The sequence below is a fragment of the Scomber scombrus genome, chromosome 5 (assembly GCF_963691925.1).
Source record: "Scomber scombrus chromosome 5, fScoSco1.1, whole genome shotgun sequence".
NCBI lineage: Eukaryota > Metazoa > Chordata > Actinopteri > Scombriformes > Scombridae > Scomber > Scomber scombrus.
The window spans coordinates 9,046,002-9,067,599 of record NC_084974.1 but is presented as its reverse complement, the minus strand read 5'-3'; the positions used below and the strand labels follow the sequence as shown (position 1 = coordinate 9,067,599).

At 40.8% G+C, this 21,598-nt stretch overlaps 2 protein-coding genes across 2 annotated transcripts; one reads left to right on the top strand and one right to left on the bottom strand.

Moving 5' to 3' along the window:
• The first annotated feature begins 671 nt into the window (after positions 1 to 671).
• rap1gap2a (RAP1 GTPase activating protein 2a) lies at positions 672 to 16,498 on the top strand. Its single transcript, XM_062418507.1, has 20 exons — positions 672 to 707; positions 4,326 to 4,358; positions 4,542 to 4,763; positions 4,918 to 5,021; positions 5,750 to 5,828; positions 6,067 to 6,120; positions 8,391 to 8,474; positions 8,578 to 8,678; positions 9,190 to 9,319; positions 9,705 to 9,860; positions 10,301 to 10,372; positions 11,669 to 11,755; positions 11,872 to 12,012; positions 13,196 to 13,345; positions 13,570 to 13,679; positions 13,807 to 13,905; positions 14,091 to 14,211; positions 15,029 to 15,131; positions 15,245 to 15,318; positions 15,552 to 16,498. Exons 1-20 carry the CDS (start codon positions 690 to 692, stop codon positions 15,558 to 15,560), a joined length of 1,947 nt encoding a protein of 648 aa, XP_062274491.1. The 5' UTR covers positions 672 to 689; the 3' UTR covers positions 15,561 to 16,498.
• A 1,433-nt stretch (positions 16,499 to 17,931) lies between these two features.
• Positions 17,932 to 20,445, bottom strand: si:dkey-52l18.4 (uncharacterized protein LOC560708 homolog). Its single transcript, XM_062419550.1, has 5 exons — positions 20,108 to 20,445; positions 19,202 to 19,543; positions 18,714 to 18,959; positions 18,602 to 18,630; positions 17,932 to 18,478 (listed from the first exon to the last, which is right to left on the bottom strand). Exons 1-5 carry the CDS (start codon positions 20,166 to 20,168, stop codon positions 18,380 to 18,382), a joined length of 777 nt encoding a protein of 258 aa, XP_062275534.1. The 5' UTR covers positions 20,169 to 20,445; the 3' UTR covers positions 17,932 to 18,379.
• Positions 20,446 to 21,598: the final 1,153 nt, after the last annotated feature.

The following is a 21,598-nucleotide window of genomic DNA, read 5'->3' as shown; positions in this document are numbered from 1 at the left end:
TTCTTCCTCAAGACCTAGGCTTTTTTTTTTTTTCTTCTTGGATAGGAAGTTTTATTTGGTGCCATGAACTGTCCTTTGAGTGAGTGTGTATATGTAGCCTAAACCACCCTGCACACATTATATTGCCTCTTCACATCATACCTGTGCAATATGGAACGCGAGACACAAAGCATACAGAACCATTATCACCCTTACAGCTTGTTTATATGACAAGGTGGAGACCCTGGGGACAAGGATGTGTGAAGGCACTTAAGGATGCATGTGTTGGCGTGAGCGCGTGTTTATATGTGTGTGTGTGTGTGACTTTCTGAGGAAGTGGTTTCTTATCATTGTGTGCGCATGTGGGTGTGAGGGGTTGTTGGGAAAGTCTCTCCCCTGCCCTGCCCTCTTGACACAGATATTTTTATGCTGTGGAGGAGAGCCGAACACAGTGAGCTGGTCAGTCAGATCTGCTGCCAACGTTTTAATGTTTGAGTAAGACATTTAAATTCAGATATTTGGGTTTTGTGTCGAGTGTCATAAAACACCTGCATGAGATGCAAATTAGGTTGACGACCGAGCTGACTGAACAGTGTTTGTTGTCAGTAGATTTGAAGGCACTGGAAGTCAAAGTTTAATATTGTCTTACCCTGTTTGACATATTTTGTATTCTTCCTCTGTCTCTATTTCAGTCTGCAGAGTTCTTCGATATGCTGGAGAGAATGCAGGTATGAAACACTTCTTTTTCTTTCTTCTTCTTTCATGTTTTACTCCCTTATTTCACCATGTCTATTCTCTGCTTTCTGTTTCAACTCTCCGACTGAATTTTTTAAGCAATAGTTACAAATGTGCAGTAGCAGCATGTCCATAGAAAACATGAATTAAATTCATGAGATAGTGTCTCTCCTCTTCTCTTGTTCTCTGGCCACCACCAGGATTAACATATACATGGATGAGACAGACAATGATGACTCAATCAGTGTAGGTCAGCCAGCTGGGTTCAGGCTGTGGCTCAGATTGGATAATAGGCATGCTGGAATGAACTGAACTGGCTTACAACTATTTACTTATTCTCTGTATGGAATTTATTGATTTCTTTTTCTTTTTTCTGAACAAAGTCTGTCTCTGTGTACTCGGCAACTTTGTGCCCTCCACAGGCCCCCAAGGGCACAGCTTGGAGTAGTCTGGGGACAGATAGGGATATAAAAGGGAGAATAGGAGGAGAAAGGAGTTGGCAGGAGAAATGAAAGGCACACTAAAAAGAAAAAAGTGTCCAGGGAACAAGTAGCTAAAGGAAGATCCGAAGCGAGAGAAAAGGGCTTTTTGTAGGATGTTTTGTTGGGAAAAAGGATTCATAGTTCATGATGATCACGATCACGATCACGATTTTCAAGTTGAGATAAGAGTGACTACTCCTATACACAGCTGAACAGACTCACACTTCAGTATGTCATTCACCAGTCACTGAAAGGAAGGAGGTAAAGAAAAGAAAGTGGTTTTAATGCAGCAATCCTCAAAAACAGCACCTAAAAAAGGAAAGAGAAAGGCTCTCCAGACAAAACTCTTAAAGGGTAGTTTAATATTTCTTATTATCAACAAATAAATGCCATGAAAATTCCAAATTCAACATTAAATTTGTCCTAACAAGTATTCCCTGTGTATCCAGAGTTATGCAACTCATAATTTGACACTGTTTGTATCAGGTGCCCTGTGTGGTTATGTTTAAGCAACAAAACCACTTCGGTTAAGGTTATGGAAAGACTGTGGACTGCGGTTTTGTTTAAATGTTAACTAAGTAAACACGTCATGTGTTTAACTTCAAGACATTATTGACCTTTACAGTATTTAAACAGGATCACAATCAGTCCATAACCTTAACCGAGTGCTGCGGGTGTCTTAACACAACCATGAGGAACAATGCTGTGGTTGACACAGTGTCTGTAAACATTTTGTGACTCAGCCATTATGTTCATTAACAACATGTCCTCGTTACCTTGTTAAAAAAACACACATGTATTTGCTGCTGCAAATTGGTAGCATGTAAACACAATTTCTAGGACACAGGGTTGAAATGTGGGCACTGTAGTTTATTTTGAGCTGATCCCAAACTGTACACCACACTGGTGCAATACTCATTAGAGCACCACATGTGTATTTATGTCTGTGTGAGTAATGCTTAGTAAAAACTACAGTGTCCAGCTGTTCCAGGAAATGTTTTAATTTCAATATTTTAATTAATGAAACCATATTTTTGTGACCCAATTTTGAAATATGTTTCTCCTCAGTGTATGAGTGAAGCAGTACAGTCTTTAAATAGTATTACATGGTTTTGTTCTTTTCATTTGTTTAGTTGACAATAAGAAACATATAGAAAGCATCAGCCTCATACTTGAATTTTAAATCATCATTTTCCTTCTAATGACAGAATTTAAGAGGATTTTGGGGGGGGGGGCTTTGCAGCAGGACAGGCCAACGGAAGACATCAGGATAGTTATTTGGAAAGTGTGACAGGTAGATGACATGGCAGTCAATGCAGCCTAATGATCAAAGAGTCTCATATACACACACTGAAACTCTGCCCCTCATCCGTCTTTTCTGCACCTCAGCTTGCATCGATCCTCTCTCTTGAGCTCTGCTGCCTATAACTCAACATTTGGAAGCCTCCGCGTTCAAAGGCTGCTTCAATACTGTAATCTGGATGATGCTGATGAAGGTCACCTTATTTGAACCCCACCTCTTCTTTTCCCCCTCCTCTCCTAACTTCACCTGCCTCTCCCTCCTTCCTCTCCCTTTGTCTTGTCTTCATCTCTCTCGATGACTGAAAATTGATGACTCTTAAGAGAGCCTTTGTGATCAGTCTCGTATTGTTGACAATGACTCCCCTCTGACTACAACAGCTGCTGCATCCATATACACTCAGACCATTACAGGCTAGGCTGAGAAGTGTGTGTGTGTGTGTGTGTGTGTGTGTGTGTGTGTGTGTGTGTGTGTGTGTGTGTGTGTGTGTGTGTGTGTGTGTGTGTGTGTGTGTGTGTGTGTGTGTGTGTGTGTGTGTGTTGCCTGATTCTTGGTATGGTTGGTGGCATTAGATGGAGTGTGTCAGTGTGTTTTTAGAAGTACATCTGTTTTCAATCATGTAGACAAGCTGTTCCACTGGACCTGTACTGTAATTGGCCAATTTTCTCCATGTCTACCAGACTGGTATTTCATATCTGTATATACTGTATTTACGAAAACACTGCAACCTGAAAGGCCTCAGTGCCGCTGTAACAAACAAAGAAAGAAATACTTGAAATGTTTGGAAGCTGGAGAGAGGGAGGATAACTAAGTGTGTGTATTAATTGTCTGTGTGTGTGTGTGTGTGTGTGTGTGTGTGTGTGTGTGTGTGTGTGTGTGTGTGTGTGTGTGTGTGTGTGTGTGTGTGTGTGTGTGTGTGTGTGTGTGTGTGTGTGTGTGTGTGTGTGTGTGTGTGTGTGTGTGTTGGATGAATCACTCAGTGACAGAGACAGTGAGATCTGAAAACAAGAGTGCTGTGTGGCAGGACAGTGTGTGATGTGCAAAAAAAAGAAAGAAAAAGAAACAGATCTTGCTTTTTGACCCTTGTGCTTTTCCGTCCTCATGCTGCACATGGACACTAATTAGGTCCCCAAAGCTGAAGAGACCAAAAAATGGAAGGTGTGGCGAGACACCAGACACACACTCACACACACCTCATCAGTTTGTGTCATGGTGTCCTTCTTTTCTCAGCATGTTTTCCCCAATCGCTTCTTCATCATGCCTCCTGATTTGCTCTGTGATTGTTCTTGTCTCAGCCTTTGAGAGATTATCAACACCCTTGTGAGCACTTTTCCAAATTTTTTCTCAGGGCATTTTAAAGTAAAAAATCAATCGCCTCCTGATCTGATTGATTATAAGTTGAATGAACTCCAACCGTCAATAGATCCTCTCTGGCCTGTCAGTATCCTGACTCCCACTGCTGCAGAATATAAATGACCGGCTGTCCATAGCGCCGCAGACAGGCCTCAGCAGTATTTAGAGGTCATACACTGGAGGTGTGCTATGCTAGCAGACGGCCCAAGCAACTAGAGGCCCGTAACAGCTTTTAACCCTGGTCTCAAGGCTCTGACATCTTCAGGGGGTGACACGCTCTCATTGATGTTTGCTAATCTTTGCATTTCAGGTTGTTGCATCATCACCTGAGAGTGGCATAGCAACTTGTGTTAGCTTGTGTGCCTGTGTTTGTGGCGTTGCTTGCAGCTGTGTCGTAGTGGTGAAAGTCAGTGAAGTTCAGTCACAGTATGTTAAAATGTGTCTTTTTAATGGTGTGTGTGCCCTCTGCTTTACAGGATGACTATATCCCCTACCCACGGATAGAAGATGTGAGTCATCTCACTCGCATAATACACTCAAATCACACATTTACACCTTTCACATGTATAACCACAAACTAGGAGTGTTTCCATCAATAGAGAATACATTTAAAGGTGAAACACATTGATCTTTTATCATTACAACTGTGCATGCCCCAGACTTATTTTTCACATTTTTGTCTCCTTCCTAAGGTCCTGGAGAAAGGTGGTCCATACCCCCAAGTAATCCTGCCACAGTTTGGGGGCTACTGGATTGAGGATGTGGAGGCTCCAGCCGGGACCCCGTCCTCCTCAGAGTCCAGTTTCTGTGAGGAGGAAGATGGAGGAGATGGCATGAGCCCTGGTGGGGGGCACAGCTACCGCCTGGAGTGTAACAGCACAGCCCGCGCCTACCGGAAACACTTCCTAGGCAAGGTAAATGTGTGTGTGTGTGTGCCTGTGTGCTTGTTTTTGTGTGTGTGTGTGTGTGTGTGTGTGTGTGTGTGTGTGTGTATCAAGTGTGTGTGTATTTAGCAGGGAAAGTCTGCTAAATAATCTCTCTTTCTCTCTTTCTCTCATCTCTTTCCAGGAACACATGAACTACTACTGCACTGGCAGCAGCATAGGCAACCTCATCATGTCTCTGAAACACGAGGAGGCTGAAGGACAGGAGTTTCTACGCATCATGCTCAGGTATTGTGAACACCCAGCACACTGTCAGGCTTAATCTCTTAATTTCATGCATTTAGGTATAACATGATAAACAAAATATCAACACTGTATTCCGCTGAGTCCAGATTGAACTCCTTCTCTAGCTTGTTTCCTGTCTTTGTATCTTCATTTGCTTTTGTCTCTTCTTGTCTTCTTCCTTTTAGCAATGGTCCATACTCCAAATTACTCCCATACAAACAATAATAAAGCTGCATTGCAACCTACCTGCATGCTGCCTTTGTTTGGGTCTTACTCCCCCCAGTCGCAGCTCTGGATGTTCTTTGTCATAATTGACTCTGATATGTTTGAACAGATTTTTGGTGTCGTGGACAGCTTCCCTGCCATTATCACAGTTGGTGACATTTTCATTAACAGGCGAGAAAAACAATCAAGTAATGTTATGTTTGCGCTTTGTTATTGCGGAGGCTGCAGAGGGAACTGTGGCCAGGTGATAGATAATCTCTTCTCTGACATTTATAATAAATTAAACTAACATCAATTCTGCTCCTCTGAAAATTGCCAGTATCACAGTATAATTTCATTTTGTATCAAACTGCCCATCACTTAGTTTCTTTTTTTCTTTCTTTTTTTTTTTTTTTAACTCTGTGAGAAATGCTGTTACCTAAAACATTAATTTTGAGAAATCTATTTGTTGGAACAAATCTCATAACAACCCCTCAAGCACAGCTTCTCTTTATGTCCTGTTGCAGGTCGAGGACCAAAACAGTCCATGACAGGATCTCTTTATCAGGCATTAACCAGCTGCCCAGTGTACCTCAGATTGCAAAGGTAAGATAAAACTCAAGGTGTAAAAATAGGCTCGCCATATGCATTTCTACACTCCCTAAAAACACACTGCATAATGAAAACATGTAAAAAAGCTATAGAGCCAGGTTTGACCTATGCAGGCTGACTCACTCTTTAATAAAAGAGAGTCTTACTATGGATACACTGTATTTCCGACATGGCTGATGAGATTGCTCTCTTATGATATCTGTCAAATTCACTGACTCTGTTTTTCTGTCAGCTTCTGTGTGACGATGCCACAGGACTGAAGTTCAACCCGGTCCTGTATCCTCGGGTGAGTTCATTCCCAAATCTCACATCATGACCTCATAATTGGCAGTCTGACTGCAGGACATGTATCCAGTTATGCATGTATTCATTCCCCCTCATCAAAAAACATAATCTTGACCCCACAGTTTTATCCAACTTTAGGCCTATCTCCAAGCTTCCTTTTCTTTCTAAGGTCTTGGAGAAGGTGGTTAACGAACAACTGCAGTCTTTTATTGATCTAAATGGCATTTCAGAGAAGCTCCAGTCTGGTTTTAAGTCACGCCATAGCACTGAAACAGCACTTTTAAGAATTTTAAATGACCTTCTTTTAACAGTTGACTCTGGTAAATCTGCTGTCCTGGTCCTTCTGGATCTGACAGCTGCCTTTGACACAGTGGATCACAACATCCTCCTGTCTCGCTTAAACACCTGTGTGGGCATTAAGGGTACCGTTCTTAAGTGGTTTCAGTCATATCTCTCAGATAGGAGCTTCTCTGTCCAGCTGGGCCAGTATTCTTCGGCCTCTTCGCCGCTGAGCTGTGGGGTGCCTCAGGGCTCTATTTTGGGCCCCCTCCTCTTTTCAATATATATGTTGCCATTGGGATCCATATTCAGAAAGCACAATGTCTCATTTCATTGCTTTGCTGACGATGTACAAATCTATATACCCTTAAAAACAAATGAGCAAGCCTCTGTCCAGGTCTTATTAGACTGCCTCAATGACATTAGATCTTGGATGGAAGTGAACTTTCTCTCCATGAACAAAAATAAAACTGAGATTATTTTATTCGGCCAACAAAATCTCCTAGATGGTTATAACAGCGCCATTGGCACCCTGAAGTCTCACTGTCACCCTTTTGCAAGGAACCTTGGTGTTATCTTGGACAGTGACTTTAGGTTCGATAAACAGATAAGCTCTATTGTTAAAACGAGCTTCTTCCAGCTAAGACTAGTAGCTAAAGTAAAGGCTTATCTCCCTAGAAAGGATCTTGAGAAAGTTATCCACACCTTTATTACATCACGCCTAGACTACTGTAACTCTTTACTTGTTGGTCTCGACCAGTCAGCACTGCGCCGGTTACAGGTTGTCCAGAATGCAGCTGCCCCGCCTGCTGACTGGAAAGAAACGGCGTGATCATATCAGTCCCGTCCTTGCATCATTGCACTGGTTGCCTGTTCATTTTAGGATCCAGTTCAAGGTTTTATTAATTGTTTTTAAGTGTTTAAATGGTCTGGCACCATCTTATTTAGCAGAGCTTGTGCAGCCTCACAGTACGTCCAGAGCACTTAGGTCGGCAAACCAGCTGCTCCTGGCAGTACCTCGGTCCAGACTTTGTACCCGTGGGGACAGAGCCTTCTCAGTGGCGGCCCCAAAGCTGTGGAACAGCCTACCTATCCAGGTCAGAGCTGCACAGTCTATTGAGCACTTTAAAACACTGCTGAAAACCCATCTTTTCTCCTTGGCGTTCAGCCACAGCTAGGCGAGAATCCTTGGCTCTTATTTTATTTTATTGTATTTTTATCTTTACTTTTACTCTTTTTTAAATTGAGCTCTTATTATTCCTTTACTGTTTTATTTATTATTATATTTGTGTCTGATTATATTGTATTTTAATAACTGTACAGCACTTTGGTTCAACTGAGGTTGTTTTTAAATGTGCTTTATAAATAAAGTTTGACTTGACTTGACTTCATTCAAACTGACTTAAGTTGACCTTTCCTTACCTACATCTCTTTCTGTTAAGCAACAAAGAGGAATTTAAGGACTAAAACTACATTCAATAACTTTACAGTCACCTTCATCAGTACCTGTCCATGAATTCTGCTCCAGGTCTATAAATGTTTAATGCCAAATGTCAGCCAGCCTCTCCCACCTGTCCTTACACCAACCCTCTCTTACTCTTCCCTCTTCTCACATTAACCTCTCTAACATAAGCCCCGTTCAGCGAGTACATTATTCTATAAACAATTGATGATACAACAAGTTTCTAAAATGGAAAGGACGGATCTGTTTCTCCTCCTGTGAGCCCAGTAGAGGGTTGTGATGGAGCATGCTTTCAGTCCGTGCCTCAGGGAAGGAAACAAACCATCTGTGTCTCAGTCTGCAAGAGGCTGCGACAAGATCACTGCCCTCGCCGAGGGCTGTGACAGTTTCCCGCATGTCAGCCTTGCGTAACGAGGGCCCAGTAAACCTGCCCTGGAGACACATTGGCTAGGAGGAAAATATGTTTTCCAAACTACGACAGCAAGTAGTTGGGAAGTAAGTACGAAGTAATTGTCTTTGTTCATGCACAGGGATCTCAGTTGATAGTGGCTTACGACGAACACGAGGTGAACAACACCTTTAAATTTGGAGTCGTCTACCAGAAGTTTGGACAGGTGAGCAATTATATTGATCTAAAATTGAGCCTGTCTTTAAATACGCCTTCTGATCTCATACACTGATCTGCTCCTTGTATTCTGCTGTTCCTCTTCCTCTCAGACGTCAGAGGAACAGTTGTTTGGGAACAATGAAGAGTCCCCAGCCTTCAAGGAGTTTCTCAGCATCCTGGGTGGCAACATTGAACTTCAGGACTTTAAAGGGTGAGAAACAGGAGGAGAATGCAAATGAGTAAGAGAAAAGATTGCTAAACATAAAGAAAGAAGGCCAAATTCATAACAAAACTACATGATATTAAAATAGGGGAAAGAGAGAAAAAGGGTACACAAGGATTAAAAGAAAGATGCCATTGCAGTGCATTGCAATAGAATTACTATAACCTTCAAGCAATTTATCCTGCTGTTTTAGCCTCAGCGTGTAATCAGGATAAACTTCTTAGTGAATCATATCCTTTACAACAAAATGCCACATAGACAGGTAATCAGAGCTGCGTGTGTTGTATTGTCTCACAGGCTTTTTTCTATTGTGTTACACTCATGACTATTACTGCCTGACTCTTTTAATTGCATCCGATAGATTATGGCACAGTATTTTGAGTGGCATTGGAGGGATGATAAAACTAACATAATGCATTTAAAATACATGAATTAAAACCTTATCTTGGAGGGAGGGCAACACAGTGAACATGACGGGCGCACTTTGATATTGTGACAGGTTCCGCGGTGGGCTGGATGTGTCCCACGGACAGACGGGCTCCGAATCTGTCTTCACTGTCTTCAGACAGAGAGAGATTATGTTCCACGTGTCAACCAAGCTTCCATTCACAGAGGGAGACGTCCAGCAGGTACAAGGCTTTAATCTTGGCTTTATTATTATTACACTGAAGCTGCCGTGGATTCACGTGCTGAGGGAGGATACTCAAAAATACCAGCATTGAACTGGTCAGTTGTAGTTATTGATGATGTGTTTTGCTGTTCTTGTTGCTAAATTGCTTTTTGATTAACCCCTGCTAAAACAGCTTCAGTGTTATATCAAAAGCTGGAACGTTATTTGATGTAAAGCCTCTAAAATCCACCCTAGAAACACATAAATGCCCTTTTGTATTTCATAGTTTACGTGTGATGAAGGACTTATACATTGTGATCTTCTTTTAAAATTTTCCTCTGCTACAGAAGCACATAAAAAAAGGTTTTTATAACTAATACATGTTTGCTCTTGTGCCTCTCCAGCTCCAGAGGAAAAGGCACATAGGAAATGACATCGTAGCAACAGTCTTCCAGGAAGAGCCCACACCATTTGTCCCAGACATGATCGCATCCAACTTCCTTCATGCTTATGTGCTGGTGCAGGTTGAGAACCCGTGTACAGATAACACAACATACAAGGTACAAACCAGACCAGAGTATGGAGATGATACTACTCTGTAATAACTGTAAATGAGCAAATATGCAGATATTTCTGCTTCTTTTCACCATTTGTTTTTCCCTTCAATAGCTTGTTAGTCATCATAACCTGTTTGTTTTATGCTATAGAAGATACTTTGTGTGTTTATGTCTGTATTACTATGTTTTATATAAGCTTAAAGAAGCTGTAAATAGTTATTCAAGCTACTATTTGTCCCTGCTAGCTGTTTACTGGTCAGAAAACATATTGCGCACATATAACTAAGTGGAACAGCAGAGACACAACAAAGTTCATGATGAATCACTCAGAATGACATAATGTTCCCAAGTTTCCTTCAGATTTTGTTTCATGCTCTCAGCTTGAAACCACCCCTTGAAACATGCTAATAATGTGCGATTATTACTTGTTTTTATGTCAACAGGTGTCTGTTACAGCGAGAGAGGATGTACCTCCTTTTGGACCCCCTCTCCCAAACCCAGCTGTCTTTAAGAAGGTGAGATAAAGAGTACAGAGAAGAAGAGGAAAAGGAAAAATGCATCTTTGAGTTTTAGCAGTGACTCATGTCCTACTCTAGTCATAAATGTGATGGTGTTAGACAGCCCTGCTTTTTGACTTCAATATCAATGACTCATGACATTACTCATGATTCACCTTTATATGCCCCTCTAGCCCCAAAATTAAGAATTATTTTATAAGTGATGTGCAGAGAACCACTCATCCACTATGGGTATATACTTTGCCACACTCCAACGGCAGCCAATCGGGAGGGAAACCTGACCTGCAGACAGAGACTGAATATGATACTTTGGATTAATACTATAGACTATGCTGTCAAACAAAAACCAGACTGCAGCATGCAAAATACTATCCAGAAATGACAAAAGATTATAATTGTGTTACAGGAGTAACAGAAAGACACACCTGATCGTTTGTTTTAACTGCAAATTTAGTTTTTTATCATTTCACACTTTTTTAAATTTAGTTGCCTTTGGACAGAGCCAGGTTTTCTTGTTTTTAGTCTTTATGCAAAGCTAAGCTAACCAGCTGCTGAAACAGACAGATATGAGAACAGTTCTTTTTTATCTCTTTGTCAGAAAGCAAAAAAATGTATTTCCCGAATTGTTGAACTATTCCTTGAAGTGTATAACATTCATTTGAAAATAATTACAAATTTGAATATTTCTTTAAATTTACTACAGCACACTGCAAATGCTAATTACTTAAACAATAACTTTTTCCCACCTCTGGCAACACAGTGTTTATAGCTGTAAGTATTAAAACATACTCTTTTAAAACAAGTAAAAGTTTAAAATTTGATTGCACATATAAAAAGAAAAACTCGCCTCCTGATCTTTCAGTGTGACATTAGCCAAAATGAGATGGCTTATTTCAGATAGTGTTACAAAGAGGAAATTGATCCTGTATTGATCCCATAAAACTGCATTAGAAACAAAATCTGACTTCCAGACTCAGTGCTAAACATTCAGGTACTTATTGAAACAGGATTTTCAGCATATAAGCACAAATACATAAGATTTGAGGCAGATGAGAATTTTAAACCAGTGAGGTCGATGCTGATCAGACAGTTTTTTGTTTTGTTTTAGTGTGCTTCAGCACTGTAATCTGCACTGTGCTGATGAAGGTCACCTTTTCCTTTCCTTGTCACTGCCCCTTTTGTTCATTATCTCTCTCTCTCTCTCTCTCTCTCTCTCTCTCTCTCTCTCTCTCTCTCTCTCTCTCTCTCTCTCTCTCTCTCTCTCTCTCTCTCTCTCTCTCTCTCTCTCTCAAGGGTCCTGAGTTTCGAGACTTCCTGCTGACAAAGCTGATCAATGCCGAGAACGCCTGCTACAAATCTGACAAATTCGCCAAACTAGAGGTAACACACGCATGCACATGTGCCCTCAAACGCCGGCCGCAGCATGCCTTTTTCCACAGTTATCACCATCCACGTTGCTTTCATGCGTGACTTTAGTGTGTGTGAACTCATTCCAGGGGCGAACGCGAGCTGCACTGCTGGACAACCTCCACGACGAGCTGCACAGACAGAGCCAGGCTACGCTGGGCCTGGGCCAGGCGGGAGAGGAGGACAAGCTGGAGAACGGGGGGCACGGGGGTCTGCTGGAGTCCTTCAAGGTAAACATTAGCCCGGACAAATGTATAAGTGCCATCATCTTCTCTCAGCTATGTGACATTTAATCAGCAGTATTACAACACACAAAGTTTTCTTACTGAAAGTCAACTAAATGTCACAGGTTTGCTAAATGATTTCAGGTGCTAAACCATCAGCTTTTCTCTATACTTTGACCTTATGCTCTGAGTGCATGTAAGTGTGTGTAGGCCTATGCATTTACTGTATAAGTGTGTAAAAATGGATCCAAATGCTCTGTGTTCATGTAGTTTTTGGACACTTTTGACTTCAAATGGCCCTTCTTTTATTATGTATCCCTTTCTTCTGTTTTCTCTCACTATCCACATATTTTTGTCCACAACTAAACGATAATTGATGTTAATACAACAATTAGACTGTATGTTACCACATGTGTTGTGTCTGTGTGTGTGTGTGTGTGTGTGTGTGTGTGTTTGTGTGTGTCTGTGTGAGAGATAGAGAGAGATAGAGAGAGAGTGATGAATCTGCAACTGATATGACATATTTGGTTCTCACTTTTCACAGGCATTATGGACAGCTACTTTGCACTTTCTGCAGTCAGTCCCAGGGGGCGCCGTTCTCATTGCCGCCCTGTCAGTTGCTGTGTATTACCTGTTTGCACTACTGTAAATACAGAAGCGGATTACCACATGATAATAAACATTATTTTTTATGATATTGTTTTGTTTTGTGTTTATGCTTTCATATAATGAAAACATCATATCTGCGGCATATAGCAAAACATATTAAGGTGTTATTGTAGCTGTGTTGTATTTATTTGATTATTTTTCAATTATTTTAAATGAGCTTTTCTGATTGTTAATAATGAACCAAAATAAAGAAGTCAATGTAATCATGCAGAGTAGTACAACACGTTCATTCATCAGCTTTACCTCATTCAGTTGTTTCTTGGAGAATTGCGCCCGCTGGTGGCTGTACTGTGAAATAGCATCTATACTCCTGTTTACAGTTTATAAAAAGAACATTAATGAACCATTTGAGCTTATTAAACCTGACTTTCTTCTTTCCCCTCCTCTCCTCTCATTTTATTTTCAACACTCACCCTCTTTCTGTCCTTCTATGTATATTTTAACCCTGTCACCAACTTTTCCTTCCTTCTGTGTTCATCCCACTCGTTCACTCATTCCCTGTTTTTTTCCCCTCCTCCAGAGAGCCATGCGTGTCAGGAGTCACTCCATGGAGACTATGGTGGGGTCTCACCGCCACAGGAGCCCCGGCGTAGGAGGTGGTGTCCCAGCAAGCCTGAGTGGAGGAGGACTACCGCAGAGCAGCAGCGAGTGCACAAAGAGCACCTTCACTGTGAGTAGAGGGCTGGGAAAGATAGATATGTAGAGCATCATCAGAGTGTCCTGTTTTTTACCAGCTTGATCTGTGTTGCTGGTAAAACATTGTAAAAGTAAAAAAAGTAAAATTGACACCTGCAGAAAGAGCTTTTTTTGTCGACCAGTGCAGCATACCATCAGAAATGAACAGTAAATTCAAGAGTTTAAACTTCATCCTTCAGTCTTCTTCATCTTCTCCAGCCGCCAGTGTTGTCAGCCAAGTCTCCCTTGAAGAGTCCAGTAAAACGACGCTCAGGACTCTTCCCCCGACTCCACTCCAGCACAGAAACTCCAGACAAACACACCCGCAGGTCAGCGTTTAGGTTTTACTACTACACTTCAAACACCAGCATTGTCTGTGTTTTCATGCAGGTAGATGGAGGTTTTACATTGTTGCTGCCACTAAGATTTTTGTTTGTTTTGTTTTTTTGTCTGCAGTGACCAAAAGCTTGCTGAGATCTGCCCACATTCCCAGGAAATGAGGTCAGAGACATCATCCAATCCCAGCTCACCTGAGATCTGCCCCAACAAAGAGAGGTGAGACATACATTTCTCTTCTAAACTCTTTAAAGGCCAATTGAGGAAAGTTAGTCTTTGGCCAGATAAGATAACAATTTTTAGAAGAAATTTGTCGGAGATCAATATTTCTTGCGCATTCGTCTACATAAAATCTTATTTCCGGCTTCTCTTCATCTCTGTTCGGTTCTGTTTTTCCACCTCAGGCCATTCCTAAAACTGAAGGAGTGCAGCAGCGGCAGACCGAACATCTCTCGTTCTTCATCCAGCACCAGCAGCTTCAGCAGCACCACAGGAGAAACGGAAGCACTGGAAGAACTGGAGACAGTGAGTACAACACACGCTGTGTCTCAACATTCTTATAACGGCAACTCGTGTCCCATTTACTCTGTTTGGGAAACATTTGTAAAGGACTGTGAGGATGTTGTTAGACAAAAGTGTGGAAGCTATCACAGTGAGAATAGTGTGTAATTATCAAGAGCTGTCTAATAGACAATGTTGAATATCAGCAGAATGATTATAGTGATGCAGCTCATCTCGCTGGCAGCGTGTTGGACGCCTCTGCTTGTCAGTCTTGTTTTATCTTGTGTGAGAAATGTGTCAACTCGTTCCTACTCTCAGCATTTTACTTGGCGTGGAATTGCACAGATGGAGTGTGTTGTTAAAATTGTCACAGTCATTGTTGAAGATCAGTGATAACTGCATGGGAATATAATAATGATGGAAACAAATCATTGATATTCCAGGAAAAGCCTCAGTTTATGTTTTTCTTCTTCCCCATTCACATTTTGATTTTTTAAAAATGAGTATTTACAATGAATTTACAACACAAAAATGTATGCAACCTCAAAATTGAATCTCTGGTCAAATAATTAGAAGCGTTATTGTCATTATGCTACAGTGCAAGACAATACCACAACATTTTGGCATGTGAAATTTTGAATTAAAGAAAAATGTCTTATATGGTGCCTTTACCCTCCAGAGCAGCTTCCTGCTTGACATTTAGTGCCTCTAACTTTTACTGACAGGATAGAACTTCAGCAGAATACAATTTCCTCCACTGAGCCTCTTGAACTCTTTTCCTCCTCCACCTCTTCCTCCATATTAACTGTCTGCATGTCTGCACTCCCTCCTTCCCCCTCAGGCTGGCCACCCCTCCATAGCTTCCTGCTCTGCCTTTAGTCCTTCCCTCAGTGTTGACAGCCAGGGATCAGGTACCCCTGTCATCATGTGCCGCAGTCCCACAGGTAGGTAAACTGTGCAGATTTACACCAAATCTCACAGCTGCCACAGATGACAGCTTTGTGTCCTCTAATGAGCATTTCCTCCCATTCCTTTCCATCCCTTCTATATTCTGCAGATGGTAAAAATAGGACGTCACCGAGATCAAACTTGAAGTTCCGATTTGACAAGATGAGCCACTCATCCACAACTGTAAGTCTTGTCAGGCCTGGCCAATCAGCCTATTTTACTACTTTTTAAAATAGAAATCAACAGAATCCATTTAAATCAACAGAATCAATTCAGCATGCAGGAAGAAATAAGAAAAACATTGTTACAGCTCTCAAATACACTGTTCATCATCTCATGATCAGTGTAATTTCAAAACAGTTGAGCATGTGTTGTTTCATCTAACTTGCCTCTCTGTTCCTTTTTCTCTCTTTCAGTCTGAGTAGTTTAGTGGAGTGGGAAGAAAAATCAGACTTGCACAACAAAGAGGCAGCCCAGACTGACAGAGCTGCAAAAGAAAAGAAAAAATCACAAAACAACCACAACATCAAGACAAAATCACTGTAGAACCACTTTCCTAAAGCCAAGGATATTCTGACAAGATTCCCAAATGCACCTGAGTCACCACACACTATAAAGTAACTGACAATACTGTGAGTGTATAGTGAGAAGGAGAAGCAGCTGAAATGTTGGTTTGGGCCTCTTTTTAACCAGCCTTTAGCTTTAGAAATCAGTCAATACTTTGCCAATGTTACAAGTTGCTGCATATCAGTTGTCAACTGTCCACGTCACATTAAAAGTCCTGGAATGGCTGTAATACTGTGAGTGTTAGGCTGGGCTCGACTCCGCCTAAGCATATTGTTTAGTAGCATGACATGGCAACTTAGAAGAGTGGTAACATGAGACTATATGGCCAAATTGTTGCATTTTATCTAGTTGACTGCTGAGCACTCAGTGGAGAGGATGTCCTTATGAAAATCCATAGTCAGACATCTGGATGTTTTCCTTTGCCTTTGCCCTTGAACGGTACATTTGGCAACAGTTTGTCCTTTGCCTAAAACAGTACACAGACACACAAACACACACACGCACAGAAACATAAAGTAGTAGCAAAGCCTCTGAGGTGACAACGTTGGGAGTCTCAACTCTCCACTGTAGGATCTAAACTTATCCTTTGCAAATAAAGTCGCTTTTCTAGGGAACATCTTTGATTTCCAGACTGTTTTTGTAACCTTGCTAGCTGCTGCATTGTGTCCACTGCACTATAAACACGACTTTTGCTGAGTGTCAGTCGATACATATGATAGCATTTCTGTATCCATAAGGGTAACTTCAAATCCCTGAACTCAAGTGCTTGGTTCATGGAAAATAGTGCACATGGGGCAGAGTAGGAGACACTGCCAACATGTTTCGCCATAAGCTTATTTTAGCCAAAGCTGCGCCTTACAATCTATCATAAGCCCTCTCTCCTCTCTCTCTCTCTCTCTCTCTCTCTCTCTCTCTCTCTCTCTCTCTCTCTCTCTCTCTCTCTCTCTCTCTTTCACTATGTGAGAGGACGAAACTCTTCTGGATCTGGTTACAGCACAGTTGTGGGTAGCCGATCAACACCCACATTTGCTGAAAATAGACGTTGCACTTACTGACCACATTTCACCTTCTGATACCTCCCATTGAAGCTTGCTAGCTCAGTGTACCCGTGTTTATGTTGGGTGGAACTTTTGAACAGGAAGTCCTTAGGGTTTAAAGTTTCCCAGCATCGGGGCTGATGACGATGACTTGAAAATGATGCTTCAGGTTAAAACAAACCTATGAACCAACTTTGGCAAAAACACTTTGAATGTGAACTTGGAGCTTTTCTTTTGTAATTTTAATTGTATGCTTTGTTGGTTGTTCTTACACAGTCTCTTAGAAGTAAATTGTAAAGCCAGTTGCTTACAAGCACAATGGGACAATAGGCCTACTCTAGTCTTCAATTGTACTATAACATTAGTGTCGAGCTGCACAACCTAGAGTTAGCACGGCAAGGTGAGAGGGAGCAAATCAAGAAATAGCTTAAAAGACACACAGATGTGTTTCCTATGTGACCAAACAACCAAACTGGTCTTTGGAAGAAAGCTTATCTACTCAAATTGTCGCTATGAGGATGGCTCAACAGCGTGTGAAGTTCTGCCATATGAAACTAAAAACCCAGAGGGTTTAAAGGCTCAGTTCACCCAAATTACAAAAACTCCACTTTGTAATTTAGGTGACCTCTCAAGTCTCCAGAAAGCTGTTAGGTTTCTCTCCACTCCTTTCTGATATAACGTTACTAGAAGCAGAAGTGAAGACCAGCAATTACCTCGAGTGAGGGAAGCAGGGACAGAGCAGGGACAGAAGTCGTCAGGACAGAAACAGAAAGTTCAGATGTTGTTTAGTTTGTAGCAGGTATGGCCTAAACACCCTGCAGCCTTCTCTCTGTTCATATGCTTAATTTATTAAATGATAACTTCTTTTGCATTGATGTCATGTAAAAATGTTAACTGCAGAGTACGCTAATTAATAAGGTAACATGATTAAAAGAAATATATTAATTTAAAAGATGTCTAAATATGTATATGTATATTTCGTTATGTCATGTGCCATTGAGAATTTATTCTAAAAATAAAATGTTGTATTTTGTGTCATTTACGTGTTTTCTCATTTTTGTAGTTCCAAACAACACTTCCAGCTCAACCCAGGGGTATTTTAATATTCTTTGTATGTGAACATATCACATTAAAAGGATTTTTTAAACATCATGTTTCACATTTAAAAAATTGCAATACATTTCCTGTCAGTATAAAAACAAAAAAAAGCAGTGAAGTCAGAGTCAAAATAAAGTCTGTCTTCTCTCTACGGCACCTCAGGGTGATTCAGCTGGTAGACAATATATCCTCATTATTCGCTCCACTTGGGGTCCATTATGCTGCGTTCACAATTGGTTTCTACTTCACAGTAACAGTCATAACGTCCATGTCAGAGAGTCCAGAGAGTTGATACATTTTTCAATGCAGACTTTTCAAAGGGGGAAGTCTTGCATTTGGCTCAAAGATGATTTGAAACTGTCATGTTAGTCAACATCAAACAATTGTCTAAGATGGAACCCAGCACAAGAGGGAAGTCCGCAGGCCCCATGAGATATCTTTGAACCCGTCAAAGAGCAAACAGCATTTCCAAAATGCAAAGACCACTTAAATAACCATCACACAACCCTCCACTCTTCTTCTTTCTCCTCCACTTTACTGCATCAAGGAAACCTGAGTGCTGAGTAGACAGTGGACTGTGTAGGCTCTCTGCTGGCTTGCTCTTGCTTCAGTGCATCCTTGGAAATGTCTGCATACACCACCTGTCACATGAATGAAACAAAGAGAGAATCATATGCATCAGCTGAAAAGATATATAAGGCTAACCAGGAGAAATACACAGTGTACAGTACAGCATCCTGTGTGAAAATACAACGTTGACCCACCTCAATCTTCTGCTGGGGTTTGGCAGGAGCTGTAAAACAAACAATATAGTAAATGGAAAAGTTCTGACAATACTGCTATTCAACAGTTTTGCAGGCTACAAAGTGAAACTACCTTTGTGAGAGGAAGTGCTACGTTTCTGTGGTACCGGGCGTCGAGGTGGAGGCTGTGGAGCCAGATGTGGTCGTGCTCTGTAAACAGCTGTGTACTGTGTTGCATGTCTGAACACTGTCCTTGGACATGGCTTAGGCTGAATCTCAGAACTCAGACAACGAGCCAATAGCAGAATGATGGGAAGACAACAAACAGCTCCGGCATAGATCAAAATCCTGTACAACACGTTCCTTTGAGATGGAACAGCTGGGAGAGGACACAGTGTTTCATTTGAAAATCTGTGTAAGTTGGAAGTTAGTTGAAAACATCTCATTTTTGGGCATTTATTCTTTAAAAAATTACTAAAATGAGTATTCGTTTAACAAAATAGTTGCTGATAAATTTTCTGTCAATGGACTAATCGATTCATTGACTAATTGTTGCAGCTTTACATACTTGCACTCACAGCCAATTCACACTCATAGACTTGTGCAAATGCTTCCACATACGTGCAGTGATGTTCAGGTACGTCCCATGCCCCAGAGCAGTTCCCAATTGATCCCATGAGACCTTGCATCCATAGGAACCTTCGTCGACCTTGTTGACAATCAGAAAGGTGAGAAGCATTTTGGTCTGATTGGCTGAGAGACTCACATTGGTTAACCGGTACCTGTCACCATCTTTGACAACTCTTGACTTTTCATCTGTCAAATTTCTCCACACCCACTCCCCTGTCCAGTTGTGTCCGCAGTGCTGGACCACACAGAACAGGGACAGACTGCCCCCTGCTGGTGCATAAAGTGTCTCACGTTTTGCCAGAACATCTTCAATACATTCTTCGGCATGGAAACCTAAAAAAAAACAACACAAGGTTTCATACCTCCATATAGTGCAACAAAACTGCATGGTCAAAAAGAGGATGTGAAGTCATTTTGTACAGTGGTTCTTCTTTAATGAAATGTATTTTGATGGTGCCATTTAATGTCTTTTTTCCAAATTACCTGATGGAATCATTTGATACAGTTTTCTCAATGCAAATGAAACTTATTATTTTGGATTGCTTACTGACTTCAGTATTGACATAAATACATTTTCATGTTGAAATAAGACAAGTGCCCCTACACTATAAGAGAGGTATAGTTAAACAAACATTACAAATACCAAATAAATTTATCACACAAACATGACTGCAATCAAATATCATCAAGAAATTACTTTTTTCAAAGATCTTGAAGACAACACCTTCACTACAGCTGCTGTATGTTAATAAAGGTGAATTCAAAAGCATAAACAACAGTACAATGTGAATTTAGTTGGTTGCAGCATGTACTGTGTGTATGTGTGCTTTTACCTTAGATTATATTGGGAATTTCAATAACATTTAGCATTTACATGAGCTAAAACATGTGACTTACCAGAAGGAAGAAAGCAGAGGCATCCGATGGCAACCAGCAGATACATGTCTGTCTGTGACATGTTTAACTTTGGGTTGGTTTCACTTGCTCTGTACAGATTACTGTAAGTCTACAAGTCCTGACTTATCAGGAAAAGTTGTTAGACACGCATGGATTCCTTTGAAAACTCGGCTCCTTGTTAGAATTGTTATCTGTCGTTGGGAGTCCCGCAGCCTATGTTCTTTTCCTCACTTTCTTTTCCTATTTCCAGTGCTGTCTTCTCATATCCAGATGGAGGTAGGGAAGGAAGGAAGTGAACCATTCATCAGCCTCCACCCCCCTCAACACTCCCACACACACACACACACACACACACACACACACACACACACACACACACACACACACACACACACACACACACACACACACACACTACAACGTTCATGTAACAACTAACAGGAAAGCAATGAGCTCATAAATTGGAATTCACACTTTTTAACGGGAAAGGGGCCAGTTTCCAGGAACACCAATGTAGAGGCACACTACAAAGACAAGAAATATAGAACCTTATGAAAATATTCAGTTGTTTGTGTTATTTCTCTGTACATACACTTTGTAATGTACTCAAAAACCAGTGTGTAAGATTTAGGAGGATAAACTGGCAGAAATGGAATATGATATTCATTAAGTATGCTTTCAGTAGTGCATAAAAAATAACAACATATTTTACTTTTTTTTTTCTTTAAAAAAAACTGGATTAAGTTATTACTTAATTACAGTATCTTATTGTTTTAACACTGCTAAATCATTTCTTGACTTTTTACAGTCTGTGGTCCCCAGCTGTACAAAAGCAAGCTGATTTTCTGCAGGAAATTCACCTTCAAAAATAAAGCTACTTGTCACTTTGAAGAGGAAAAATATAAAGTGATAAGCAGTTAGCAGTTATGGTGTAATTACACATATCAATTTATTGTTGATAAGTAGAGCTGTGCCTTTTTTAAATTTCTGACACTTAACCTTTGAAATGTTTCTAAGCAAGTTTTAATTTTGTAAGCGCTGACCGGACGTTCCATACGCAATCAAGTTGTTGTCTTTAGGCGCGCTCGTTTACTATCGCTGCATCCCCTCTCGCTCACATGGTGGGTGGGAATAACAGAGGAGAGAGGGAATAAGGATGGTGATTGGCTCCATACAAAGACTATACAAGTCGTTTTTTAAAATATGGGAATCAATGTTGCTAAAAACTCTTAATCAAAAGCTTTTCAACAACAGAAAGTTCTGACTGAATTAAACACACACACACACACACACACACACACACACACACACACACACACACACACACACACACACACACATAAATGGAAACAGGACAAAAGTAATTATGTGAATCAACAAAAAGATATATGTTGCAAAGTCTTTAAAAACGTTTTTCATAGTGATACATTATTTTTTTAGACATAGCTAACAAAAACAGAAAAGACATGGTTTATTCCTATTTAACTTCAA

Bases quoted from the DNA above. Each gene is read 5' to 3' on its own strand.
- rap1gap2a (XM_062418507.1), top strand. The intron at 5,022-5,749 runs GTATTGTGAACA...GTCCTGTTGCAG, and splicing joins TTTCTACGCATCATGCTCAG to GTCGAGGACCAAAACAGTCC. The intron at 11,756-11,871 runs GTAACACACGCA...AACTCATTCCAG, and splicing joins ACAAATTCGCCAAACTAGAG to GGGCGAACGCGAGCTGCACT.
- si:dkey-52l18.4 (XM_062419550.1), bottom strand. From the start codon at position 20,168: ATGTCACAGACAGACATGTATCTGCTGGTTGCCATCGGATGCCTCTGC. The intron at 18,631-18,713 runs GTAGTTTCACTT...TTTGTTTTACAG, and splicing joins TAGCACTTCCTCTCACAAAG to CTCCTGCCAAACCCCAGCAG. The intron at 18,479-18,601 runs GTGGGTCAACGT...TTCATGTGACAG, and splicing joins AACCCCAGCAGAAGATTGAG to GTGGTGTATGCAGACATTTC.